Raw genomic sequence first — 24,615 nt, 5'->3', positions numbered from 1 at the left:
TTGAACCCAATCCCTCATTTGGTAGTTGAGGAGGCTGAAGATCAAAGAACTCAAATGCCTTGCCTAGGGTCCTACACCTTGTAAAGGGTCTAAGGTGGACTCAAGTCCAGGTCTTTCTGCCTCTCCAGTCAAAAGCCTCCCCACTAAAAAAACATTGCAAGGGGCAGCTATGTGGCTCAGTGAATAGAGCACCAGGTCTAGAGATGGGAGGTCCTGGGTTCAAATATGGTTTCAGATACTTCCCATCTGTGTGACCCTGGGCAAGTCACTTAACCCCCAATTTCCTAACCCTTACCACTCCTCTGCTTTGGAACCAATATGCAGACAGAAGGTAAGGGTTTTAAAAAACAACCCATTCCCCCCTCCTCTAAATACACTTGTAGAAAACAGTTATCAATTAGTAGCCGAAAGGATTATAGAATCATAGATGTAGGGTAGGCTTATATCTTAGAGATCACCCAGCGGTATAGATTAAAAGGGCCAAATGGACCTTCCAACCTCCTCATTTCACAGAGGCTCAGAAAGGTTTATTTATTTATTTATATTTTTTGAACCCTCACCTTCCATCTTAAAATCATTACCGTGTATTGGTTCCAATGCAGAAGACTGGTAAGGGCTAGGCAATGGGGGTTAAGTGACTTGCCCAGGGTCATACAGCTAGGAAGTGTTTGAGGCCACATTTGAACCCATGATGCCCTGTCTCTAGGCCTGGCTCTTAATCCACTGAGCTACAGAGCTGACCCCCTCAGAGAGTCTTAAAGGACTTGCATGGCAGTAACTTTTTGTTGCCTCTCCAGGATGACTTTGTTTTATTGCCATTAAGTTTTTTTCCTTCTACTCTGCCTTTTTTCACTTTGCATCCCCTCATGCAAATCTTCCCATGTTTAATCCTGCATTCATTTCACATACAGCCCTACACAGGGCCTTGTTAGGGAGTTCTTGGCTTCCTGGAACTCATATCCCCACTCCCACTTCTTTGAGAGACCCCAGCCCCATTCTCTCTTCCGCACCCTCTTGACCACTCCTTCAACCGCATCAGAATGCGGCAGCCCCCCAAACTAGCCTTGCTCAGGTCCTGGCCTTTCTCTGGGGGACTGGGAGCTGGTGTTTAGTTTTCTGAATCTCTACTGCCCCGTAGCCCGAATAAACCTCCCAAGAACCCTCAGGTAACTTTCCTGGCAACTACAGGATCAAAATACTTCCCCCTTTTACTGATCACCTCACTCTCCTGTTCATTCCATAGCTGGCAAGAACAAAGGAAACTGGAAGGAGGCATGTTTCAACCTTTCCCTCACCCCTCCTTTGTTTACAGAATGACCGAATTGAAATAGCTCTTGCCAGGTTGGGCTCAGAAAATTAAGTGGTTGTTGGTAGTCACCCTTCCCTGGTGGGTGCCATAACTGAAGACCAAGTTAGGGAACTTGCCTCGCCTGCCTCTTCCCCCTCTTCCCTGGAACTTCAACTTGTTTCCTCTTTTTATTTCCATTGCCGTTCTTATACTTTTTTCAAAAATAAGTTTTATTGATAATCTTTCTCTATATATGACAGTCATTTCTTTTCTCCCATGAAAATTCATTTTATTCCCCCCCCCCCAATTGCTTAAAAAAACAATTTTGACATTTAAAAAAACAATTCTTTGAGTCCCAGATTCTTTCCCTCTCTCCCTCTCTTTTCTCCCCCACGGAGATGGCAAGCAATCTGCTATCGATTTTACATGTATCACAGTCATTTCTGGAAAGACTTTCCCTCCTCCTTCTCCTCCATCTTGAAATCAAATCCTCCTTTTAAAAATATTTCTTTTATTTCTTTAATTTTTCCATTTTAATTTTTTCAGTTTATTTATTTAACCAATTGCATGTAATAACAAATTTCCATATGAATTTTCTGAAGTTGTATGATCCAAATTGCCTCTCTCCTTCCCTTCTCTCCCCCTTCCTAGAGCTGGCAAGCCATCATGCAAAACAGATTTCCATATTGTTCATTTTTGTAAAAGAATAATCATATAAAACCCAAATCCCCAAGCAAAATCCGATAAGCAAGTGAAAAATCGCATGCTTTCATCTGCATTCCAACTCCAATAGTTCTTTCTCTGGCATTCTTTATCACAAGTCTCTCAGAATTGTCCTGGACCATTACTTTGCTGAGAGTAAGTCAGTCTGTCACAGTTGATGATTGAATCCTAACAAAGAAAAACAGTTGGGCAAAAACACCTCGTACAAGAACTCTGTCAACCTGTGGAACACCCTGTCCTGCTAGCCACAACCTCTAAGAAGATGAAGACAAATTTCATTGTCTGCTCTCTGGCTCATTTTCGGTTCTTCAGTTTTGCATGCATTTGTTACCTTTTGGGTATATTTTTCAGTTACATTGTTATATTCAAGGTGTCATCCTAGGGCTAGTTTATACAGGTGCACAAGAGCCAGTTGTTAAATTTTCCTCATGACCATCTACACCTCAGAAATTGACAAATGCTACAAATTAGGGTTTGACTTATTGTTTTGTTGATTGTTTAACCTTAAGAAAATGGTGGAGGAAATGTTAACAATGTTATTAAACTAAAAAATGTGTCCAGCTTCTTTTTTTTTTCCCCTGGGGAGCCATGTTAAAACCTTTACCACCGTGACCCTGGGCAAGTCACTTGACCTCCATTGCCTAGCCCTTACCACTCTTCTGCTTTGTAGCCAATAAACAGTATTGACTCCAAGACGGTAGGTAAGGGTTTAAAAAAAAAAACAAAAACCTTTACCAGTGCATATCCCTGATCATAGACATTGCATTTATCATTTTTTGTGGCTTGCATATTTTTTCTCTTTATCTGTTCATACAAATCTTCCCATATTTCTCAAATTCCCTCTTACTCAGCATTTCTTATGGCACAATGCTATTCTGTTATTCCTCCCTCAAAATTTATTCAGCCATTCCCTTGCTGATGGGCACCTGCTTTATTTCTATTTCTTTGCCACCACAAAAAGGGCTGTTGTAAACCTTCTTTCCTCTTGTTTTTCCCTTCCTAGGGGTACTTACATTGGACGATGGAATTTCTTTTTTTTTTTAATTTTATAGTATTTTATTTGATCATTTCCATGCATTTTTCATTAAAGACAAAGATCATTTTCTTTTCCTCCCTCCCACCCCCCATGGCCGACGCGTGATTCCACTGGTATCACATGTGTTCTTGATTCGAACCCATTGCCATGTTGTTAGTATTTGCATTAGAGTGTTCGTTTAGAGTCTCTCCTCTGTCATGTCCCCTCAGCCATTGTAGTCAGGCCGTTGCTTTTCCTCGGTGTTTCTACTCCCTCAGTTTGTCCTCTGCTTATGGATAGTGTTTTTTCTCCTTGATCCCTGCAGATTGCTCAGGGACATTACACCGCCACTAATGGAGAAGTCCATTATGTTTGATTATACCACAGTGTATCAATCTCTGTGTACAATGTTCTTCTCCTGGTTCTGCTCCTTTTGCTCTGCATCACTTCCTGGAAGTTGTTCCAGTCTCCATGGAATTCCTCCACTTTATTATTTCTTTTAGCACAATAGTATTCCATCACCAACATATACCACAGTTTGTTCAGCCATTCCCCAATTGATGGGCATCCCCTCGTTTTCCAGTTTTTGGCCACCACAGAGAGCGCAGCTATGAATATTCTTGTACAAGTCTTTTTGTCCATTATCTCTTTGGGGTACAGACCCAGCAGTGCTATGGCTGGGTCAAAGGGTAGATATTCTTTTATGGACGATGGAATTTCTAAGTTAAAGGAGCAGTCATTTGAATGTGTATGTTAGAGTATATCTGAAGCAAGTTCCCTTGACTTTCTTCCTATATATTAACAACTCATTGCCTAAAACTTCTGAGCCCGCAGATGTAGATGCTGCCTAGTTACATGGTATACATTCAACAAAGGGTCCCTTTCTTTGGATGGATGTGGTTTGACCACTGGGACATGTAGCTAGAAGGCGTGCCTTTGCTGCCTGTATGTGCCATGATTCAATCCACACGAAGATTGTTCCCAGTGTCAACGTGTGCTTAAAGACCCATGTCAGAACAGAATCACTAAGGAGTGATACATTTCATGAACCCCTTTGTTCTCCTTCCCCCTCACAGATCTTTGCCTTTCTGGAAACACCTGGAGCATTGACTCACTTCCTCATTGGCAGCTCAGGTGTGTTTGTCATTTCCTCATTTGGAAAATGAGGAGGTTTCCTAGAATCACAGACTCTCTTAGCTGGAAGGGACATCAGAGGCTATGTAATCCAATCCATAGCTGAACTTTCAGTCTACTTTGGACCCCAGACAAATGGCTATCCAATTTCTGTTTGGTCACACCAACCAAAGCAGCTTATTTGATTTGGGGACATTTCTTATTGATCAGAAGACTGCCTTCTTTTGAGCCACAATCTGTCTCCATAGAACTTCCCTTCCTTGGGTTTTGGTCTTCCTTCCCAGTCTAAATCGAATAAGCTTAATCCTTCTTCCACATGACAATACTTCAATTATTTTGTTTTCTTCCTGTTGATTTTAAAAAAAAAATAAACCTTACCTTCTATCTTAAAATCAATACTAAGTATTAGTTCCAAAGCAGAAGAGTGGTAAAATCTAGGCAATGGGGGTCAAGTGTCTTGTCCGGGGTCACACAACCAGGAAGTATCTGATCCCAGATTTGAATCCAGGACTGCCCATCTTTAAGCCTGGCTCTCAACCCACCTAATTCTCCCTGTTCCTGTCATCTTTAATTTGGGTTTGTTTAATCCTTGAATGGCATGACTCTGAGTCCCATTACCTTTATAGTCACTTTCCTTTGGGCTGTACAATAGCCTGTCAATATCCTTTCTATAATATGGTGCTAGGTCTGGATGTGGTACTCCAGACAGGTTTGACCAGAGTGCTGAATGGGACAAGTGGGGTTCTCATCTCTCTAGTTCTAGACACTGTGCTTCTATTAATGCAACTTCAGAACAGGTTATCCCTTGTTGACAACTAGGTCGGACTGTTGATTCATATTGAGCTTGCATTCCATTGAGATCCCCAGATCTTTTTCACATAAACTATCTTCAAGCCATCCGTATTAGATGAGTTTTGTGCCTCTGAATTTTGGAAACCAAGTACATGACCTTATGGATTTTTCATCTTACATTTCATTTTACTAACTTCAGCCCATTGTACCAAGTTCTTAAAGTCTTTTGGGCATTCATTTACAGATTGGATAAGTATGCCATTTGTCCATATTTTTTAAACATGACAGACTCTGGGACTGATCCCTTGAGTACTTCATGAGAGACTTTTACAAAATAATGTGGGTCCCCAATACTCTAGGTTCAGTAATTCATCCAATTCTAAATCCAAGTAATTATTCGAATCGGGTTTGCATCTCTAGCATCTCCTTATCTGGCCTAATTTTCTGGGATTCAGTGTTATCTAAGTCCCTTCTGCCTCTAGCATTCTGTGACATAATGAGGATTTGCGTCTTGTGTCTGGTGTCTTGTAGGGCAGCCCACCTTTTCCCAGGGAGCAGGAGCAAGGGCAGCCAGGGATACAGTGAAAGGGAAAAGCAAAAACCACAGCGCTAATGTAATTCTTCAGAAGCCCGGTGTCCAGTTCTACTACCCCAGCTACGTCATGTGGGTTGCTACCAATTTACAGAAATTCCATCTGTGAAAAAGAAGTACTGGATGGCTCTGGGACCCTCCGTTGGTAGACTAAGATAGTCTAGTGCACAGGCTTCCTCCCCATTACTAACCGACTCCAACATAACTTTCCAACCAGATGACTTGTTCATCTCCATCCATCCCACCGAACTGGACTACCCCCAAAGCAGCTTCTTCTCTCTTATCCTGCCCTTTTCTGCCTTCATGATTCTGTCCGTGCCATTCCTAAGCCTGGGCTGGATTCTCCCTCTACACCTGACTGTTGAAAATCCTACTTCTCTTCCAGGCTAAACTCAACTGTTACCCCCTCTAGAAGCCAGGCATGATTTCCCCCTTGGCTGAAAATAGCTTCCTCAGATGACTCATAACATTTTTTTTTGCTTGGACTTGCTCTTATTTTCCTCTAAACTCTTACTTCCATCTTATAATTAATCCAAGGCAGAAGAGTGGCAAGGGCTAGGCAATTGGGGGTTCAGTGACTGATTCAATGTTACATAGCCAGGAAGGGTCTGAGGTCAGATTTGAACCCAGGACCTCCCATCTCTAGACCTGACTCTCAATCCACTGAACCATCTAGCAGCCCTTCATCAGGCATTTATTAAGCATTTACTATTAATCAGGGACCATTCTAGGCATTGAGGACACCCTATCCCCACGTAGCTCACACTTTAACGTGGGAGGCAATCTGTCTGGAGAGAGCTATATACAGAATATATACATATGTTACTGACGCTTAATTAAAGTCATCTAGCAAAGTCTTCTTTTGCCGATGAGGCAACAGAAGCCCAGGAAAAGGACGTGCTATTCGTGTTTGCTGTCTGGCACTGGGACACATTGCCGATGGGTAGCTCTTAGGTGAGAGGAGAGGATGCCTGCGATTCAGCTCAGGAGTTACTGTCTTCAGGCTACTCCTGCCCTGCTCCTGCTGCTGGCCTTGCCTTCTCTGCTTTCAGAAGGGAACCAAGGGGGCAGCTGGGTAGCTCAGTGGATTGAGAGCCAGGCCTAGAGACAGAGGTCCTAGGTTCAAATCTGGCCTCAGACACTTCCTAGCTGTGTGACCCTGGGCAAGTCACTTGACCCTCATTGCCTAGCCCTTACCACTCTTCTGCCTTGGAACCAATACATAGTATTGACTCCAAGATGGAAGGTAAGGGTTTAAAAAAAAAAAGAAGGGAACCACATTTTCAGCAGTGTTGGGAATTGAGAAACTAAGCAAGTTTGATGATTGGAATGTAAATTCCTTGAGGCATAAACTGTTGTTTTTTTTTAATTAACTTAACATTTAAAAAAATTAATTTTTAAAAATTGAATTTTTTGTTTTACCTTTGCTTGTATTTCTGGCACTTAGCACAGTGCCTGGCACAGACGAAACAGTTAACAAGTGTTTGTTGACTGACTGATCTCCAGGTTTCCCAGTTAAGTTAAAGACTATTTTTTTAAAACTTCATTTTTAGGGAAATGCCAATTTTCATTAATGCTAAGTGACTTCAGGGGAAGATTTGAATTGGGCTCCTGGTCCTGCAGCTTTTCCAGCCACATCAGGCAGTGGCATCTTTACAGAGGGCCAGGATTGTCCCTGCATTGGGAAGTGGTGTCTCTACAAAGGGCAAAAAATCTCTTTCATCTGGCCCTGTTCCAGGCCCTTCCCATCCGGGTCTCTAAGCCCTCGACCGACTCCATCCTGTGTCCTGGCTGCTATCAGAACCTTTTGCCTAAAAGTTCCCAGCTCTTTTCCTTTGGCTGACTGCCACTATTTTAAAAACTTCTCAGGATGACCTTGATCTTAACTCACAGTGGACAGATAAATGGGATTTTATTATGTGAGTGTCACTGCCTTTGAATCCTCTGGAGAGAAATGTGGATGTCCATCTGGAGCCCTTCTTAATTCTCCCTCCTACTGCTCTCCCTCTGAAAGCCACCATAACCCACTCCCCCGCCCACACCTTCCAGAGAGAGGATAGGTCCTGGAGAACCTGAAAACAATCCCACAAGTCTGTGATAGAGCCAAGACTGGGACAGTTTTGCTTTCTAGGCTAAGGATGAAAGAAGCTCAGGGAGAGCTTATGGCGTTTTGGGGTTATGAAAGCAAAACTTCAGAAGGCTCAAGACATAGCCCTGACTTCTGGAATTTAATGAGTGAAAAGGCATTTAATGAGGGCTTCCCAGCAATCAAATCAGCAAGTATTAAGCACTTCTTGTTGGGCACTGGACTGGCAAAGAAGGCAAGGAGTCAAAAGCAAACAAAGCATTGGTCTAACCCACCTTAGCATTGCCCACTGGACCTGGAAACTGATCTGATGTGGGGATCTCCTTGAATATCTCCTTCATCAGAAAATAGGGAGTTCCTTTCTTTTTTTTTTAAACCCTTCTGTCTTAGAAACAATACTAGGTTTAGGTTCCAAAGCAGAAAAGCAGTAAGGGCTGGACAACCAGAATTACACAGCTAGGAAGTGTCTAAGGTCACATTTGAACCCAGGATCTTCCTTCTCTAGGCCTGGCTCTCTATCTACTGAGACACCTAATATCCTCCCTCCCTTTTTTTTTTTTTTGCTTTTCTTCTCCTGGCTAAACATGTTCAATTAAAAAAAAATTTTTTTGTAACAATATAACCTTTATTTTAATAACAAATTTCTACATAAGTGTTCCAAAGTTATATGATTCATGTTGTTTGCTTCCCCCCTCCACACATACACACCCTGCCTTCTTTTAACTCTTACTTTCTGTCTTGGAGTTGATACTGAGTATTGGCTCCTGTGAGATTTAAAATAGTGAAGCCCATAAATTGTAGTGAGTTAAAATAGTGGAAGATATAAATTGTGATAGATATAAGAGAGGGTGAGTAAATCTGACCGCAGAAAATGTTTCAATACAGTGTCTTGGTTTTAAATCAAATATAAGGTGGTCTCCAGGGAAATATTCCCAATTATTCAAATACCCAAGTCAACTGGGTTTTATAGAGATTTTAATTAATACAAATGTGGAATTAAAAAAAGAGAGAGAAAAGGAAATAAGTATGAAGGGCCTCAAGCCAATATGGCCTAGACCTGAGTCTTAAGAGAAAAGTCAGTCAGTTTTTTAACACTCACCACAAGATCTGCCTAAGCAAGGATTCTAGTGACACCAGGCCAGCTCCATCTCAGCTGACTTCACCAGAGAGCCTTCCAGCCAGATACTGTTCCAAAGGGCCTCTCTCCAGAGCCTCCAGAGGGACAGAGACCCCTTAGAGGAGCTCCAGCGAGACCTCCTTAGAGATTGTCCTCCAAGAGCTTCCCTTCTCCAGAGCCTCTCTCAAGAGATTCTTCCTAAGCGATCCTCATCAGAGATCCTCCAAAAAGATTTCTCCAAAAGGATATCTCCTCAAGAGATTCTGCTTTTTCTTATATAGGGGTTTTTCTCCCATGTCACCTCCCCTAAGTCCCTTCATCTACCAATCACTGTAGACGCTTTCCAAAGGACTGCCCATCTGAATTCCTACTAAGTCGACCAATCTCCTCAGTAAGTCTGAAGGAGAGAAAACACAGCTGAGTCAACTAATCTCATCAAGAGAAAACTTGCCCAACCCTTTTAGGTACCTAGGTATCAATTCTAAAAACAGGCCTGGCTCAAAGAACTCCTTGCCTTATTAAGTATTGTTTTCAAGTACTTTCATTGTTTAGCAAGGAGTTTTCTGCCCTAAAGCATTCTTGAGCACGGGTGGAATAGAGGTCCTCCCATAGCCCCTAAAGCAGTCCCAAGTAGGGATGGGGTAGAGATCCTCCCATAGCAAGGAGTTTTCACATTCAAGTAGAGTTCTCACTATCTGGTAGGGAATTATTTCAAGTAGGGAATTGGAGGATTCCTCAATGTGGAGTAAAATTTTTTAACATTCATAAGTCTGTGAAATTTTAAGGTTTACACTCCAAAACAGAAGAGTAGTAAGGACCAGGCAATGGGGATTAGGTGATCCGTCTGAGGCCAGAATTAAACCCAGGGCATCCCATCCCCAGGCCTGGTTCTCTATCTATTGAGCCACTTAGATGCCCCTGAAAGTAAGTAGTTTCTGTTGTCCATTACCAAGAGCCTGGAGAAAAACAAAAAACAAACAAAGCAAAACCCTTTCAGGTGACTCATGGTAAACCCTAAGCATATGTGGGGTTTTCAGCAGCAGAGAGGGCAGTCTGTGGAGGCCCCTGCAATCATTTTGGACCAGGCTTACTTGAGGAGGCTAAATCTGTTGCCAGCTGGCCACAGCTTAGTTAATGTTTTGTAGCTGTGGTTCCCAGTCGCTTCAACTCTGTCGGGCACGTAAAACCTGCAAGCAGAGCATTGAACTCAGAGTCAAGGAATCTGAGATCAATCCCTGGTTTTGCCACTTAATGCCATTTAATTTAATTTGGGGGCAAGTCGTTTAATCTGTAAAATGAGCCAACTGGATGAAACAAATTCTCGTGGATCCTCAGTTAGCAAAGCTCTTTATATCCATTCTCTCATTTATGAAGGCAAGTCAGGTAGCATTTAGTAAGTGTCTACTGTGTGAGAGACATTGTACTAATGCTGGAGATAACAAAGAAAAGCCCCAAAAATAGCCTCCACTCTCAGGAAGCTCATAGTCTAATGGGCATGATGGCATGTGAACATCTATGTACAAACGGGCTGTAAATTCGAGACAATCTCCAAGAGAAGGCACTAGCTTTAAGGAGGAATCATCCAAAGCTTCTTACAGAAGGTGGGACTGTAGCCAGAACCTGACAGAAGCCAGGGATGCCAGGAGGGGGAATTTGGAGGGAGAGAATTCTAGACATGAAGGATACCAAGGAAAATGCCCAGAGTAAGGAGGTAGAGAATCTTGGATGAAGAACACCAAGGAGACCATAGTCCCTCAGTCTGAAAGTAAATGGAGGAAAGTCCAGTGTAAGAAGACCCAAAAGGTAGGAAGAGGCTTTTCCCAACAATCCTGTTGGGTAGATGTGCTATATCTCCATTTTAAAGGTGAGGAAATAGAGCCTGACAGTTTAAGTGACTTGCCTAGGGTCTCACACTCAATAAGCACTTCTTCATCTGAGAAGGAATGATTCAAATTTAGGTCTTCTTCTGACTCTCTAGTCCAGCACTCCATCCAGTCTATTATCTAGCTGCCCATGCTTGAAAATACAATGTACAGTTCTTTGAGTAAAAGCCAAATCCACACTGGAAACCAAGCAAACAAAGGACATGCCAGTGTCCGCCCAGTGGGACATTGTGTCCTGCTTTAGCCCTCAGGTCTCCTGCCCCAAAGGTGCTGACAGGCAAAGGGGCTGGTTGCCTGAGCTCGCCAGGCTCAGGGAGACCATGAATTGGGTATAAGATCATCTGTTTCTCTTGGTGTTTGCCCAGATGCTGGAGCTGAAATAATTTCCACCCCTAACATAATGATTTATTATAAATGGAGAAAAGCATAAGGCGGAAAGCAGCGCTGTTTGATTTAGCATTTTTGTGCTGCCCTGGAGAGTAGAGGGGTCACATTGCTGAGTGATTGTAAATGAATGATTGCTCCAGTTCCTGTCAAAAAGGAGGATGTTAAACACGCAGTGGGGACTGGAAGGGTCTGGACCACAGGTTCCATGCGTAGAAAAGAAGGAGCACGCCTCCGTGCCTCCCATGACCGACCTCCTGCTTTTGAGTCTTGGTCAGTGGTATGATGTCAATATGACTCCATGGAATGGCCAGGCCAGCTGTTGACCCACAGATGGGGGGATGGTCTGAACTGGGATGTTCCTGGACTGAGAATATGCCTGAATTTGGCAGAAGCTAGCTTCCTGTGGGAGCAGGTAATAGCATTTGAGGCACACCCTCATTTAATGATTCCTTTTCCCAATATTGAGCACACCAAAGGTCTATAAATTCCTCAGCTCCCTTCATCAAAACCCAACTAAAAAGTTGCCTGAGGCTCAGCAAGGATAACCTGCCTTTATAGAGCTCACCAAACTGTAGAAGGCCAGATTTAGAGTTGGAAGAGACGTCAGAAGCTATCTAATTCATCCACCTCATTTTTCCAGATCAGGAAACTGAGGACCAGGGGAGGTAAAGTGACTTGCCTGAGGTCACATAGTATGAATTAAAGACTAGGCATTCCAATTCCAAATCCAGTTTCCTTTTTTTTTTTAACTATTAACTTCCGTCTTGGAGTCAATACTGTGTATTGGCTCCAAGGCAGAAGAGTGGTAAGGGCTAGGCAATGGGGGTCAAGTGACTTGCCCAGGGTCACACAGCTGGGAAGTGTCTGAGGCCAGAGTTGAATCTAGGATCTCCCATCTCTAGTCTTGGCTCTCTATCCACTGAGTACCCAGGTGCCCCCTTTCAGCTTCCCAGGCAAAATTCAAACCCAGGTCTCCAGACTTAGTACTTGTCGACAGTCAGTTCCCATGCTATAGTGCTCTGATAGATGACTTCTCTCATCCTGATGACACCTTCATCTCCTTTCTCCCCTCTATCTCCTCCTCTCTCCAGCAATCTGTTCCCTATTTGTTTCTCTAACCCTGTGTTCCCTTGACCAATGAACAACATTAGGCTTGGTATTTCTGCAGAGGAGTGGGAGTTAATTCCTCCAGGGAACTGAAGCACACCTTCAGAAATCCCTTTTCTTTCTTCTCCTCAATCAATGGTGGTGCTTAATTTTTATTTTGTGGAAATTGTATTCCATAGTAAGTAAGGATTTTTTTTTTACATTTTTTTGTATCCCGCTTTATTTACAGCACAAAACATAGCAGGTACCCTTTAGAACACTGAGTAGATCCAGCCTAGAAAATCCAGCCTTAGCTCATTATAAGCAAAAAAAAAAATAATTTGTTTTCATTATTGTCTTTCCTTTTTAAAATCGCAATCCAATGTATCTTTGAAAGCTCATCAGAAGTAGTTTCTAGAAGCTTGGATAGTGATAGAATTGAAGTTTTGCCTTTAGATTCTAAGTCCTCCCATATCTCCGATCCTGAGAGGTTGACAATCCAAAAAAGAGAGATCTCAAGCCAATTTCCTTGTGTCCATTCAACGCAACTTGGAGCTGCTTGAAGCTGGTCTAAGTTATATTTTTGACCCCTTTTGTTCAGCAATAGGGCCATGAAATCCGTGCTTTTGTCACTAGTGAAGAGATGATGAGTGTTACAAAAACCTTGGGTTGGAGACAAAGGCCTTGAAAGGTCCCGTGATAAAAGGCATGACCTATTTCTAGAAAGAGAGTCTTCCTGATTATTGATTGGAGCAGCCCAGTCATTGTTCTCCAAAGCCTAATCAGCTATGTTTAGGGGAGTCCTGGGCCTTCCCTGTCACTATTGACTTTTTTCAGATTCTTTAGAAAGACTTTGATGAGTTCTGAGCGAAGCATGTTTTTCTTGAATGTTCCAGGTGGAGAACCTCACAGAAGAAAACGATATGAATAAGCGAAGAAGGAAAGGCTTAGACAATTTGGAAGAGGTCAGTGTTTTCAGTACTTTTATGACACACACCGAAACCAGCCTGAGAAAAAGACGTAATTGAATCTCTATTTTCCCTCGATGACCCTTGACTCCAGAGAACCAGGGGACTGTTTCTAGGATGAATTAGGAGTGATAGACTCAGAGATGGAAGGAATCTTGGGGCGGTCTAATCCAAGTCATTCCTTTTGCAAATGAGGAAACCAGATCTAGATGGGATCATTGAGCATAGATCTATAGCCAGAAGTGACCTTAGAAGCTATCTAGTCCTACTTCCTCATTTTGCAAATGAGTAAACTGAGGACCAGGGAGCTTCAGTAACTTGGCCAAGGTCATACACCTAATAAGTATGAGAAGTGGGATATAAATACTTTTTCCCACTCCATAACTAGTCCTCCCATAACTACATTGCCTCAATTATACTAGATTCTTGGACATCCTACTGAGCTGAATTTAGGCTTGGGTAAGAAAGTGAGTGATTAAAGGGAACTTTGGGACTCAGGATATGGAGAGCCTAGAGACAGGAGATCCTGAGTTCAAATAAGGCCTCAGAGACACTTCTTATCTGTGTGACCTTGAGCAAATCATTTAACCCTCATTGCCTAGTTCTTACCATTTTTTTTTGCTTTGGAACCAATACCCAGGATTGAGTCTAAGACTCAAGATAAGTGTTTTAAATTTAAATAAAGGGAGTGAGTAACCATCTAACCTTTTTTAGTCATGTATTATTTACTATATACTTCCAAATTTATTTCCTTTTAGGACTTAAAAAGCAAAGAACTAACATTTCATTGTAACCCCCTTTTATTTATTATTTTATTATTTCCCTGAATCTATTTTGAATATCCCTCATCTATTTTGCTGACAGTTTTCTTTCTAAGGAAAAGGACCAGAAAGCTGCCACTCAGAATACAATTTGCTGATGAGGCCACTGTTCACCCCCTTGAAATTGAACCCCAAAGGAGAGATTCCCTTTTGTTAGAGAGATTCTCTTTTGTTAGTCCTAGATAAAAGGAGCTGCCCTTGCTAACTTTCTCTTACTTCCATGGGTGATGGAAGGGAACCCAACCCCCAAACCTGGCCTACAGTGGGGTACCATGATTCCATCTGGCACTTTGAGGGGCTGCAGGGGTCCCTGGGTCTGATTATGTCTCTCTCCCCCACCATTTTTACCCTTGCAGCCATCAAGTTTTTCTAGCCGCAGCATTGGCTCATCTCGGGAGTATGGCATCAGCAGGGAAGGCATGAATCAAAATAAAGTTAAATCCATGGCCAACCAGCTGCTGGCCAAATTTGAAGAGAATGCACGGAATCCGTCTTTTCTGAGGCAGGTGAGTCTCACAGCCAATGGATTGACTCCTGGTGACTCTGACGCTTTGGGGAAGTGGCAGATGTACTCAGCCTAATGACAGCTTCAGATGTGTTGAGGTTCCTGGCTGAAGCGGGCTTCCCCAAACTGATATGGCGTCTGTATCTCCCAGGTGCTTTGTGTGTACTTGGGGACTGGGAGAAGGGATCTATCTTGGCAACTGGTGAAAAACTCCCATCTCAAGCCCAATACCATCTGAAATCTCATTGAGTTTCCAGATTGTAGACCTCACTCCAAAAAATGTTCTAGCATTCCTTTTCCCCACCCATATATACATTTCCAACAGATCAGCAAACCAGGTAAATATCTGGTAAGGCAGGGGCCCTAGCCTTACCCCAGTCTATACTTCAGTTTGTTAAAATTTCTCAACCTGGAGAGGCAGAGTTGTAACTAAAGAACCAGCTTGGTACCAGGAAGACCTGCAGTCACGTTTTATCTCTGCCACATATTTCTTGTGTGACTGGGTGATTCACTATGTCCCAGGCAACAGCCAAAGACCAAAGGCTCCAAAGTGGGTACCATTCCATCTTGGAAGAGGGAGTCTTCCCAATGGAAAATGTCTATACCAATGATATCACAGGCCTAGACTTTCAAAAGAGAAAAATAAGGCCCCTAACCTAATTTATTTTAGATCTGAAGTCTGTTCCTTTCGACTTGGGCTTTCCCCTTGCATATCTCTTATTGGTGCATTTCAAAAAGACCCATTTTGAAGAAGATTTGAGCTCAAATGCCTCCTCATTTATTAACTGTGACCCTGTGCTATGTTTACCTCAGTTTTCTCATCTGTAAATGGGGAATATGAGGATAAAAATAACATATAACTCCCAGGCTTGTGTTGAGGATTAAATGAGATAACAATTATAAAACACTTGGAACAGTGCCTGGAGCATCTAGTAAACACTATAGACATATTATTATTATGACTTTCTTCCTTATCCCCCCACATTCCCAAGAATAAGACTTTTGGTTGCCCTAGAAGAGTACCAGAGTCTAGTTGGTCTATGCTAAAAAGTTCCACCAACGTCTGTGTCAGAATGGACATCAGGTGGACATCATGAGCTCTGAGTTAGATGGACCCTTGTTAAGGGGCATCAGCCAGCTATTTCTTCTGACCTGGGTGGAAGCTTTTGACTTTGGGGAAGGGACACAGGAAGGGGCTACTTTCATCTCACAGTGGGCAGCCTGGAGGCCCCTTTTCTGTGTCACAGAGATGGACAAGTGACTGTGATAAGGGGGAAATTCCTGCTGCTCCTTGAGAGGGCTCCCTGGCTCCTCTCCTCCACTCGACCCCCTGCATGGCATCTGGAAGAATTCCTCCCCTGCCCTGCCCTGCCCTTGTCTGCCTTGCCGATGCTGGAATTCCCATGATGTCTGAGAGGAAGAAGCTCCATCCAATGCCTGTTCCTTTGGCTGTTTCTATTTCTGGGGGGATGGCTGTGTTGCTCATGATTTCTGGACAGGCTCCTTGGTTGGAATCCTCTTTTAAACCAATTATTCTGCCTTGTGTCTTTTGCCTCATCTGACCTTCTCTAATATTTCCTTTTTTTCCTGTCTCCTAATATCTTTCAGTCTGACTTACCTTTTGTTTTCATGTTTCCTATGGTTGCTTTGTCAACTCAACTTTCTTCTCCAAGGAGCAAGCTCTTTCCAACCTAGGTAAGCCGGTCCTCCACTCTTCTGCTGGCCCTCCTGTAAACTCTCACTTTGCTAAGCCAGAGGACCCCACACCCAGCCCATCTCCTCCTCTCAAAAGGCAGGTAGGGTTTCATCTTCATTCTCACTTCCAACCTGGCAAGGCTGTTATTTCATTTTGGATGGGAGGGAATCATGGGTTCTCCAGGGTGATACCCACCCTATCCCCTGCACTTCCAGACTACTACTAATAGCACTTTCACAAGGACACACTTTGGGGTAAACTTTGATGTACAGCAAACATTTTTTTTATCCATCAGCTTGATTCAATTATGTGTTTGTTGAACATCTTCTATAAATTTAAGAAAAAAAACCACTCAATTTGATTATTTTGCTCAATTACTTTGTAGGAGATTTTTTTTTCAAAGTCTAGAGATTTGAAGCATTGTATATGTATCCCCAAAGAGGAAATGCATGACTTGGTAGTTCAGTGGTTCATCTCCTATTCCTCGGAAAAGAGCAGGGTAGGAAGGAAGCCTTTGGCAGTCAGGATGTGACATCGGTGTTAGCAGTGATCCCCTTAGGGAATGGGGGAGCAAAATACTAAGGATCTCTGCCAACTTTGGATTGGGCGGTGGGGGATACCCAGCTAGATGAGTAGGCAGTGTTGCTTTTTGGCTGTTGTGAAGGGCCATGAGAAGCTTTGTCTGGAAGGCTTAGTTTTCTGCTAAACTCTAACAACAGTGTTAGGAATTATGTGTGTGTTGGGAGGGGGCATTAAATCTCATTTTTCATGGGTTAGTTAGGCAGTTTTAGTGATATGTCTAGACTTTCCATTAAAGGAGAGTGTGCTTAATAAAGACATTTTCTTTTTCTAACACTCTTTTTGTGGAAAGGTCTTCTGTCAAAGACAAAGAAACCAGTTGCCTTGTCTGGTTTATGATAGCTTGTTGTTTCAGATGCCTACTAGTAAGATAACAGTAGAAAGTTTCTTGGATTTATTAGTAGAGAACATGAGCTCAATCCCAACTCTGGCCTTTTCTATGGAGTAAGAACTGGAAAGGTCTTCTCTAGGCAGCTAGATGGTTCATTAGGCAGAATATTGGACTTTGGAGCCAGGAAAACATGAATATGAATCTTGCCTCACACTTACTATGTGTCTCTGGAGAAGTTATTTAACATCTCCCAGTCTCAATTTCCTCATTTGTAAAATGGATATAGTGACAATATCTATCTCATTGGATTTTTATGAGGATCAAATGAAATAAAAATGTAAAGTGCTTTTATAGATGCTAGCCTAAACCCCTCATTTTATAGATGAGGAACCTGAGATTCAAGGTGGTTACATAACTTTCTTTCCCTCTCTCTCTCTTTCCTTCCTCCCTCCCTCCATCCCTTCCTCCCTCTGTCCTTTCCTTTTCTTTCCTTCTTCCCCTTCCCCTTTCCTTCCCTTCCTTCCTTCCTTCCTTCCTTCCTTCCTTCCTTCCTTCCTTCCTTCCTTCCTTCCTTCCTTCCTTCCTTCCTTCCTTCCTTCCTTCCTTCCCTCCCTCCCTCCCTCCCTCCCTCCCTCCTTCCTTCCTTCCTTCCTTCCTTCCTTCCTTCCTTCCTTCCTTCCTTCCTTCCTTCCTTCCTTCCTTCCTTCCTTCCTTCCTTCCTTCCTTCCTTCCTTCCTTCCTTCCTTCCTTCCTTCCTTCCTTCCTTCCTTCCTTCCCTCCCTCCCTCCTTCCTTCCTTCCTTCCTTCCTTCCTTCCTTCCTTCCTTCCTTCCTTCCTTCCTTCCTTCCTTCCTTCCTTCCTTCCTTCCTTCCTTCCTTCCTTCCTTCCTTCCTTCCTCTCTCTGCACATTCACATGCAGGTTCTGATTCTGAGTATTTTTCTAAGAAAGATTTTCTCTCCTCTCCTCTCCTCTCCTCTCCTCTCCTCTCCTCTCCTCTCCTCTCCTCTCCTCTCCTCTCCTCTCCTCTCCTCTCCTCTCCTCTCCTCTCCTCTCCTCTCCTCTCCTCTCCTCTCCTCTCCTCTCCTCTCCTCTCCTCTCCTCTCCTCTCCTCTCTTCTCCTCTCTTCTCCTCTCCTCTCCTTTCCTCTCCTCTTCTTTTTTTCCCTTACCTTCTGTCTTAGAGTCAATACTGGGTATTGGTTCCAAGGCAGCAGAGTGGTAAGGGCTAGGCAATGGGGGTTAAGTGACTTGTCCAAGATCATACAGGTAGGAAGTGTCTGAAGCTGGATTTGACCCCAGGACCTCCCATATTTCTACCCACTGAGCCACCTAGCTTGCACCTATGTAACTTTTCAAAAAATTAGTTGGCATCAGTGGAAGATTTAACCCCATATTCTCCACTGCAGAGCCAGAGTTCTTTCAACTGGCCCTGAGCATCAGCTTTCACTCTCTTGCTCGTGACTTCTTTGTGTGTGTACATGCAAAGGCATGTGTGCACATGGGAATTTAAGGAAACACTGTCTGAAGGGAAGCCCTTGCCCAGTTTCCCTATTTCCTAAGTTTCAGGCATTAGCTAAGACTGAGCAGGTGCTCAGGGAGGCAAAGCAAGCTTCTGCTAGCGACTGCCTGACCAGGCCTTCGAGAGCACGAGCCAAATCGGACCTTCAGCACCCCCAGGCAGGAAGCATGGCTCCTCTTCCATCCGCCTACCCCGGGGCATTCGCTCTCGTTGGGGCACTGAGGCGCCTGCAGAACGTGGAGGAAAAGATTCACCAGGTGAACAATGGATCCCACTCCCACTCCTTCTGCTTTGCCCCTCATATCATTCCCTTCATCTTCATGCTTAGATATTTCAATGAGAAGTATGAAAATATTCTAGCACTACAGTTTCCCTGGTCTTTCTCCTGTTCTTAACTAAAGCTCTGTCTTGTCTGGTCTCTGTCTATTTTTCTGCCCATCTGTCTCTTCGTACTTCATTCTCTCTCTCTCTCTCTCTCTCTCTCTCTCTCTCTCTCTCTCTCTCTCTCTCTCTCTCTCTCTCTCTCTCTCCTCTCTTTTCCTGCCTCTGTCTCGGTCTCTCTCTCTTTTCTCTCTTTCTCTATCTGTCTCTCTGTCTCTCCCCATCCTATCTGCCTGTATCTTGCTGTCCCCACTGCCCCTTCTCTCTTTGTCTATCTCCTTCTCTCTGTCTGACTCTGCCCATTTCTGCCCTTTTCCTCCCCACCTTGCCCCCATTTCTCTATTTCTCCTTCTTTCTCTGTCTGTACCTCTCTGACCACCTGTCTCTATCTCAACCTCCCTCTCCATCTCATTGCCTCTATGCTTGTCCCTCTTTATCTGTGTGTGACTCCCTCCATCCCTATCTCTTCTCTACCTTTCTCTCTCTTTCTGTCTCTTTCCCTCCATGTTTGTCTGTCTCTGCCTGCCTCACCTGTCTATCTCTCTTTCTCTCTCCTCCTGCCTTGCTCTGTCTGGCTCTATCTCTTTTCTGTCTCTCCTGTCTGTCTATCTCTCTTTCTGTCTCCTTTTTACCTGCAGAAGAGGGCTCAAAACTTAGCCAACAGGGAGTTTCACAAAAAGAATATTAAAGAGAAAGCTGCTCACCTTGCCTCCATGTTTGCAAGTGAGGATTTTCCCCAGGTAACTTGCATGATTGACTGGGGTCCAAGTAGCCCAGTGGAGTTCTGTACTATGGCCCTCCCCCTCCCATTAGAGCATGCTGCATGGGCACGATCCATCAATTCCTCCCTGTGGGCACTGGGCATTTTATGGCACTCTGGAGGGGAATCATTTTGCATTAGAATGAAAAATGCTGTGCTATCCAAAATGGGAAGCTATCAGCCTTGGAAAAATCTGGAAATGTACAGAATCACCCTTTATGAATTCAGGGAAGGGAGAGGCTGTTTACAAACAAACAAAGAAGTTTCCAGGATTTTACAAGGTCCAGTATAACCTTCCTTCATAGAGTCCTTCATTTGCCTTTAGAAAAAGCCCATTTCTCTTGTTCTAAGAAGCCTTTAGATGGCCTCAGGGCCCTGATTGATTCAACAGCAACAAATTTAATTCATCCACCATTTATTAAGTCCCTGCAATGTACCGGGTACCATCCGAGACATTGGTGAAAGAAAGACAATAAGAAGTCGGTCCCTGATGTTAAGGGAGATGACATGTGCACATCTATGTATATCACAAAATACAGAAAAAATAAAGACAGGATCATTTGTTGGCAGGCTGGGTGCATGAAGTCCTTATAGCAGTACTTTATCTGGGTTGTTAGTCCAAGTTTATGAAGCACGTCTTAAGAGGATAGTTGCAGGGGACACTTAAGGGGATAGATAGATGGTCATCCCATTCTTAATCAGCCAAGTAATCAACGCTTGGTTCTATGCAACCCCTTGTGTTTTGTTTTTTTATTATGGGGAGTGGAAATAGTTTTGACCCTAACACAGCCTCTTGCCATCTAAATGGGAGCCAGATGGGGCTGATTGAACTCAAAGGGTGAAGGTTCCATATTGTCCCGAGAAAAGTGAGCAAAACCTTCTCTCACTCTGCACGGGTATAATCATATGGTTGCTTCATCCATTGTAATATGGACAGATGTGAATTTTCTCTGAAATAATAATTTTCCCTATTTCTATCCTGTGCAGAACAAACTACTCACCAAAGGCCTTTCCCACCCTCCTTCTCTTCCTTCCTCTTGCCTTTCATCTCGTGACTCAACTGATACTTCCTTTTCCTCATCTGTTGACTCTTCTTCCTCTGACCGAAAGGTAGTCAATTATAATTAAAATCTCTCCTATTCTGAGACATGCGTATATAGAAGTCCAACAGTTTGGGGGGCATGTTAAGGGTGAAAAATGTTTTTACTGTATTATGCATACATACACATATATGTATTTTTCATACCAGTTAAAGGCATCATCGATTTATAGTCTTGTTTCTATATAAAAATGGGAGCCGGGCAACAAAAACCCAATCTAGTTAGGATGAAGAGTTTAGAGAAGAGAGTGGCCAACACTGTTTACGTGGATGCTAAATGATTACAGAATATCTGGGATCTCAGGCATCTGCTTGTCCACTTTCCCTCATTTTTATTCATGTAAAGAACGTTGATACATTGCAATCATGGTTGTGTCAAGCTTTTGAAAAGTTTAGTCTCCATTGAATCCTGTACAAGGTGATGAAGGCTATCCTGTGGGCTTTTGATGTTCATCACCCTGGAGTTACATGGTTGCCACTGACTATGATAACACAATCAAGGACCAATTGTTAGGAGCCTGAAGTGGAATTAATTAGTGGTAACTGACTGAGAGATCCTCTAAGTCGATGATTCAGAACCAGGAAGTAGAGAATTTTATTATGGTGTATGTGAAGGCGAAGGTAGAGCTCCTCTGTGGCTCCTGCTTTGGTCCCACAGAATAGCAATTTGCAACAGCCCATTGACCATTTTTGACCCCATTTGGTGAGATCTCTTGGGAGTCCATTGTTGTTGTTGAAAGCTAGGGAGTGAAATGGATAGAGAGAGTACTGAACCTGGAGTCAGGAAGACTCATCTCATTGAGTTCAAATGTGACCTCAGACACTACTCTTCAACCCTGAGCAAGTCACTTAATCCTGTTTGCCTCAGTTTCCTCATCTGTAAAATGCGCTGGAGAAGGAAGTGGCAAACCACTCCAGGAACTTTGCAAAGAAAACCCTAAATGGGGTCATGGGGTATCAGATATGACTGAATACAACAACGAAGTGGGCTCTGGATGCAAGTTTCTCCTTTCTTTGGTATGTTGAGAGTGATGCTGGAAATACTCTCTGAAGGCCCTTCCTTGACCCTCAATATCTACTAGTATTAAATAACTAATTAAGTTACTGCCACTCTGTGGTTTTCTTCCTCTTATGTTTCCTTTCTCATTAGCAACTCTGGCTGAATGGGCATTTTGGCCACAGACAGGTGACTTGCCCAGGGTCACACAACAAAGAGGTGTCAGATTGGAACTCAGGACCTCCCATCTCTGGGTCTTGCTTTCTTCCTACTGAACCACCCAATTTCCCCCTCTAAGGCAGATATTAAAAGAAGCTGGAGATGCTAGGTCGCTCAGTGGATGGAGAGCCAGATCTGGGTTAAAATGTGGCCTCAGATAGTTCCTAGCTGTATGACCCTGGGCAAGTCACTTAACTCCTACTGCCTAGCCTTTACCACTCTTGTGTCTTGGAGCCAATACTTTGTATTGATTCTAATATGGAAGGTTAGGGTTTAAAATTTAAAGAGAGAGACAAAGAGACAGAGAGACAGAGAGTCAGAGAGACAGAGAGAGATAGAGAAACAGTCAGAGACATAGACCCCTTTTGTGTCTAGCCCTCCACTAGCTGCCAGCCAACTTGTCTCTTCAGGGTAAAGTATAGCAACCCAAGCACCTTTCCCAGTTCTTCCTTCCAACCTGCCCTTGATGCTGAGAGCTGTGACAGTCAGAGCATGCTCTCTCCCCTCCCTCAATGATTGCAGGACTCAGTGCCAGGGCTAAGTTTGGAGGGAGAGGGACTGCCACCTCCTTGTTTCTTCAGCTTGCCTTTCTCCAGGCTTGCCTTCTGGGTGGGATCTGGAAGTTTGTCTCCGTGCACAGAAACCAGGGGTTCATTCATTTAGCAAACCCAGAGGGCAGGGCAGGGTGGTTCAGAAGCTGCTTGCTGAAGTGAGGTGGATTCTCCCAGGTGAAAGGCTTGGCACCACATTGTGGGCAAACCACTCCATCAGGGCTTTCCTGGGGGCCCCCTCAGCTCCATGGGGTTCATTCATGCTCGTCCAGCCCAGGTCCTTTTACTGCTTCTGAGGCTTCTCTTCTGTGAGTGAGCCCAAGAGGATCTGGGAACATGAGCAAAAGGCCAAACACTATCAGCTGTGAGCCTAGCGAATAAGTTCATCATCATCATCATCATCTGAAAAATCCTTTGAAATGAATTGCAGCTCCAAGTGCATTTGGGGATAAAGCAGGCTGAATAGAAAGTCCGGGTGTTTGGAAAGCATGTCGCCCCTGGCCACCACTGGCTTTTTTTTTTTTTTAACTATTATTCCTCATTGTGCCAGCAGAAAATGTTGGGGGGAAATATCCCCTCCCCAATCAAAAATGAATCTTCCATTCTGTTTTCCCAAGCAAGGTAATGAAAAACTCTGACCATCTGCTGATCTCCATTTTATTAGCTTCATGCCCAGTAATTAAAGGCTTCTTTGATATGTTTAATATGGTAAGGCCATGCTTAAAGCAGCATGGACCTGTACGCCTTTGCTCATGAATGTGATAGTAAATATATTTGATGAAAATCTGTCTTAGTTTAGAAAATCCAAAGTGACTCAGTGGACTGAGAGCCAGGTCCAGAGATGAGAGGGCCTGGGTTCAAATCTGACCTTAGACACTTCCTAGCTGTGTGACCCTGGGCAAGTCACTTGACCCCCATTGCCTAGCCCTTACCACACTTCTGCCTTGGAACCAATACCTAGTATTGACTCCAAGACTGAAGGTAAAAAGAAAAGAAAATCTTTCTTAGGGAAATACTCAGCATCAGAACCTGCAGTAGTTTTTTAGAAGTGGGGGGATATTCCTTTGATGAATAAAACTCTCCATGCCCTCTTGGAATATTTTCCAGCATTAACATTCACTGGTCATACATTCTAAATTCTTTGTATCTTAGAACAAAAGTCATTAGCTTGTAGCACCCAGAGCTAGAAAAGGACCCAAGGGATCCCAAGTAGAGTCCCTTCATTTTAGAAATGAAGAACTAGAAACTCAAAAAGTGGAATGGTAGCTTGGCTATCAGAGACCTGGTTTGGAACTCGGCTCCTCTGCCTCCAATCTAAGGATCACTCTGTGCTGCTGTCACTTTCTGAATACCAGCTCTGGTGCCCATCTCTCTCTCTCCCAGACACAAATCGACTTGGCTCTAAAGTCACATTTTAGCTGATCTCCTTCTCATCCTCGAGTTGCCAATGAGTGGATGGAAGAAGGGGCGGGTCTCCATTTGACTTTAATCTTTTCCCAAGCCTTAGAGATGCCCGGACTGATCTTCACTTCTGTTTCACCATAGTCCTTTGTGCCAGGCGCTCCTGGAAAGCCTAACCCTGCTCCAAAGAAGGCATATAAGCAAAAGTTATTTCAGCCAGACCCAGGCCAGGTACAGCCCCCCGTTTGCTTGCATTTGTGCTCCTCTAACTGCTTGTAGTGTTGTCATTGTGTATTAGTGGCATTGACGTGGTGGCAAATGCACATGAGAAAAAGATGGCCCATTGGAGGACAAATGGCTGTGCTCACCTCACCCTCTCCATCCCCGTCACATGCATTTGATTTATTCCCTTTGTGTTGCATGGCCAAAATCCAGCACTCCAAAGGAATCCCACATACGTAATTTTAAATCCTGGCCTTTGCCAGGATTGGGGACCCCCCCTTTTTTTTTTGCAGAGACTAACTTCAAACTTGGGAATCAGAACACTGGTATAGAGCAAGGGATGTCATCTGCTGGTAATGTGTAGGATTGCAGCTTCTAACAAATGCCTGGACAAAAAGTGAAGACTCAATCTTGGGAAGCTAGCTGTGTATGGAAAGATGGGGCATCCTTAAGGCATGGGGGG

General features: G+C 43.6%; 1 protein-coding gene across 23 annotated transcripts in view; it reads left to right on the top strand.

Annotated features, from left to right (window-relative positions):
• Positions 1-24,615, top strand: part of MICAL2 (microtubule associated monooxygenase, calponin and LIM domain containing 2) — a 272,089-nt gene that overhangs the window by 135,810 nt on the left and 111,664 nt on the right. For 17 of the 23 annotated variants that reach the window (XM_056802061.1, XM_056802060.1, XM_056802059.1 and 14 more), the window contains exons 15-21: positions 13,000-13,068; positions 14,249-14,398; positions 16,071-16,193; positions 18,564-18,779; positions 19,542-19,643; positions 20,651-20,773; positions 24,075-24,161. In XM_056802061.1, the coding sequence (XP_056658039.1) occupies positions 13,000-13,068; positions 14,249-14,398; positions 16,071-16,193; positions 18,564-18,779; positions 19,542-19,643; positions 20,651-20,773; positions 24,075-24,161 (870 nt within the window). The remainder of the gene's footprint in view (positions 1-12,999; positions 13,069-14,248; positions 14,399-16,070; positions 16,194-18,563; positions 18,780-19,541; positions 19,644-20,650; positions 20,774-24,074; positions 24,162-24,615) is intronic. The other 6 variants (XM_056802064.1, XM_016423435.2, XM_056802075.1 and 3 more) reach the window with 1 other exon arrangement.

Source organism: Monodelphis domestica, chromosome 6, assembly GCF_027887165.1.
Source record: "Monodelphis domestica isolate mMonDom1 chromosome 6, mMonDom1.pri, whole genome shotgun sequence".
NCBI classification, from domain to species: Eukaryota; Metazoa; Chordata; class Mammalia; order Didelphimorphia; family Didelphidae; genus Monodelphis; species Monodelphis domestica.
The sequence above is the reverse complement of the archived record's forward strand: the minus strand, read 5'-3'. Positions and strand labels throughout refer to the sequence as shown.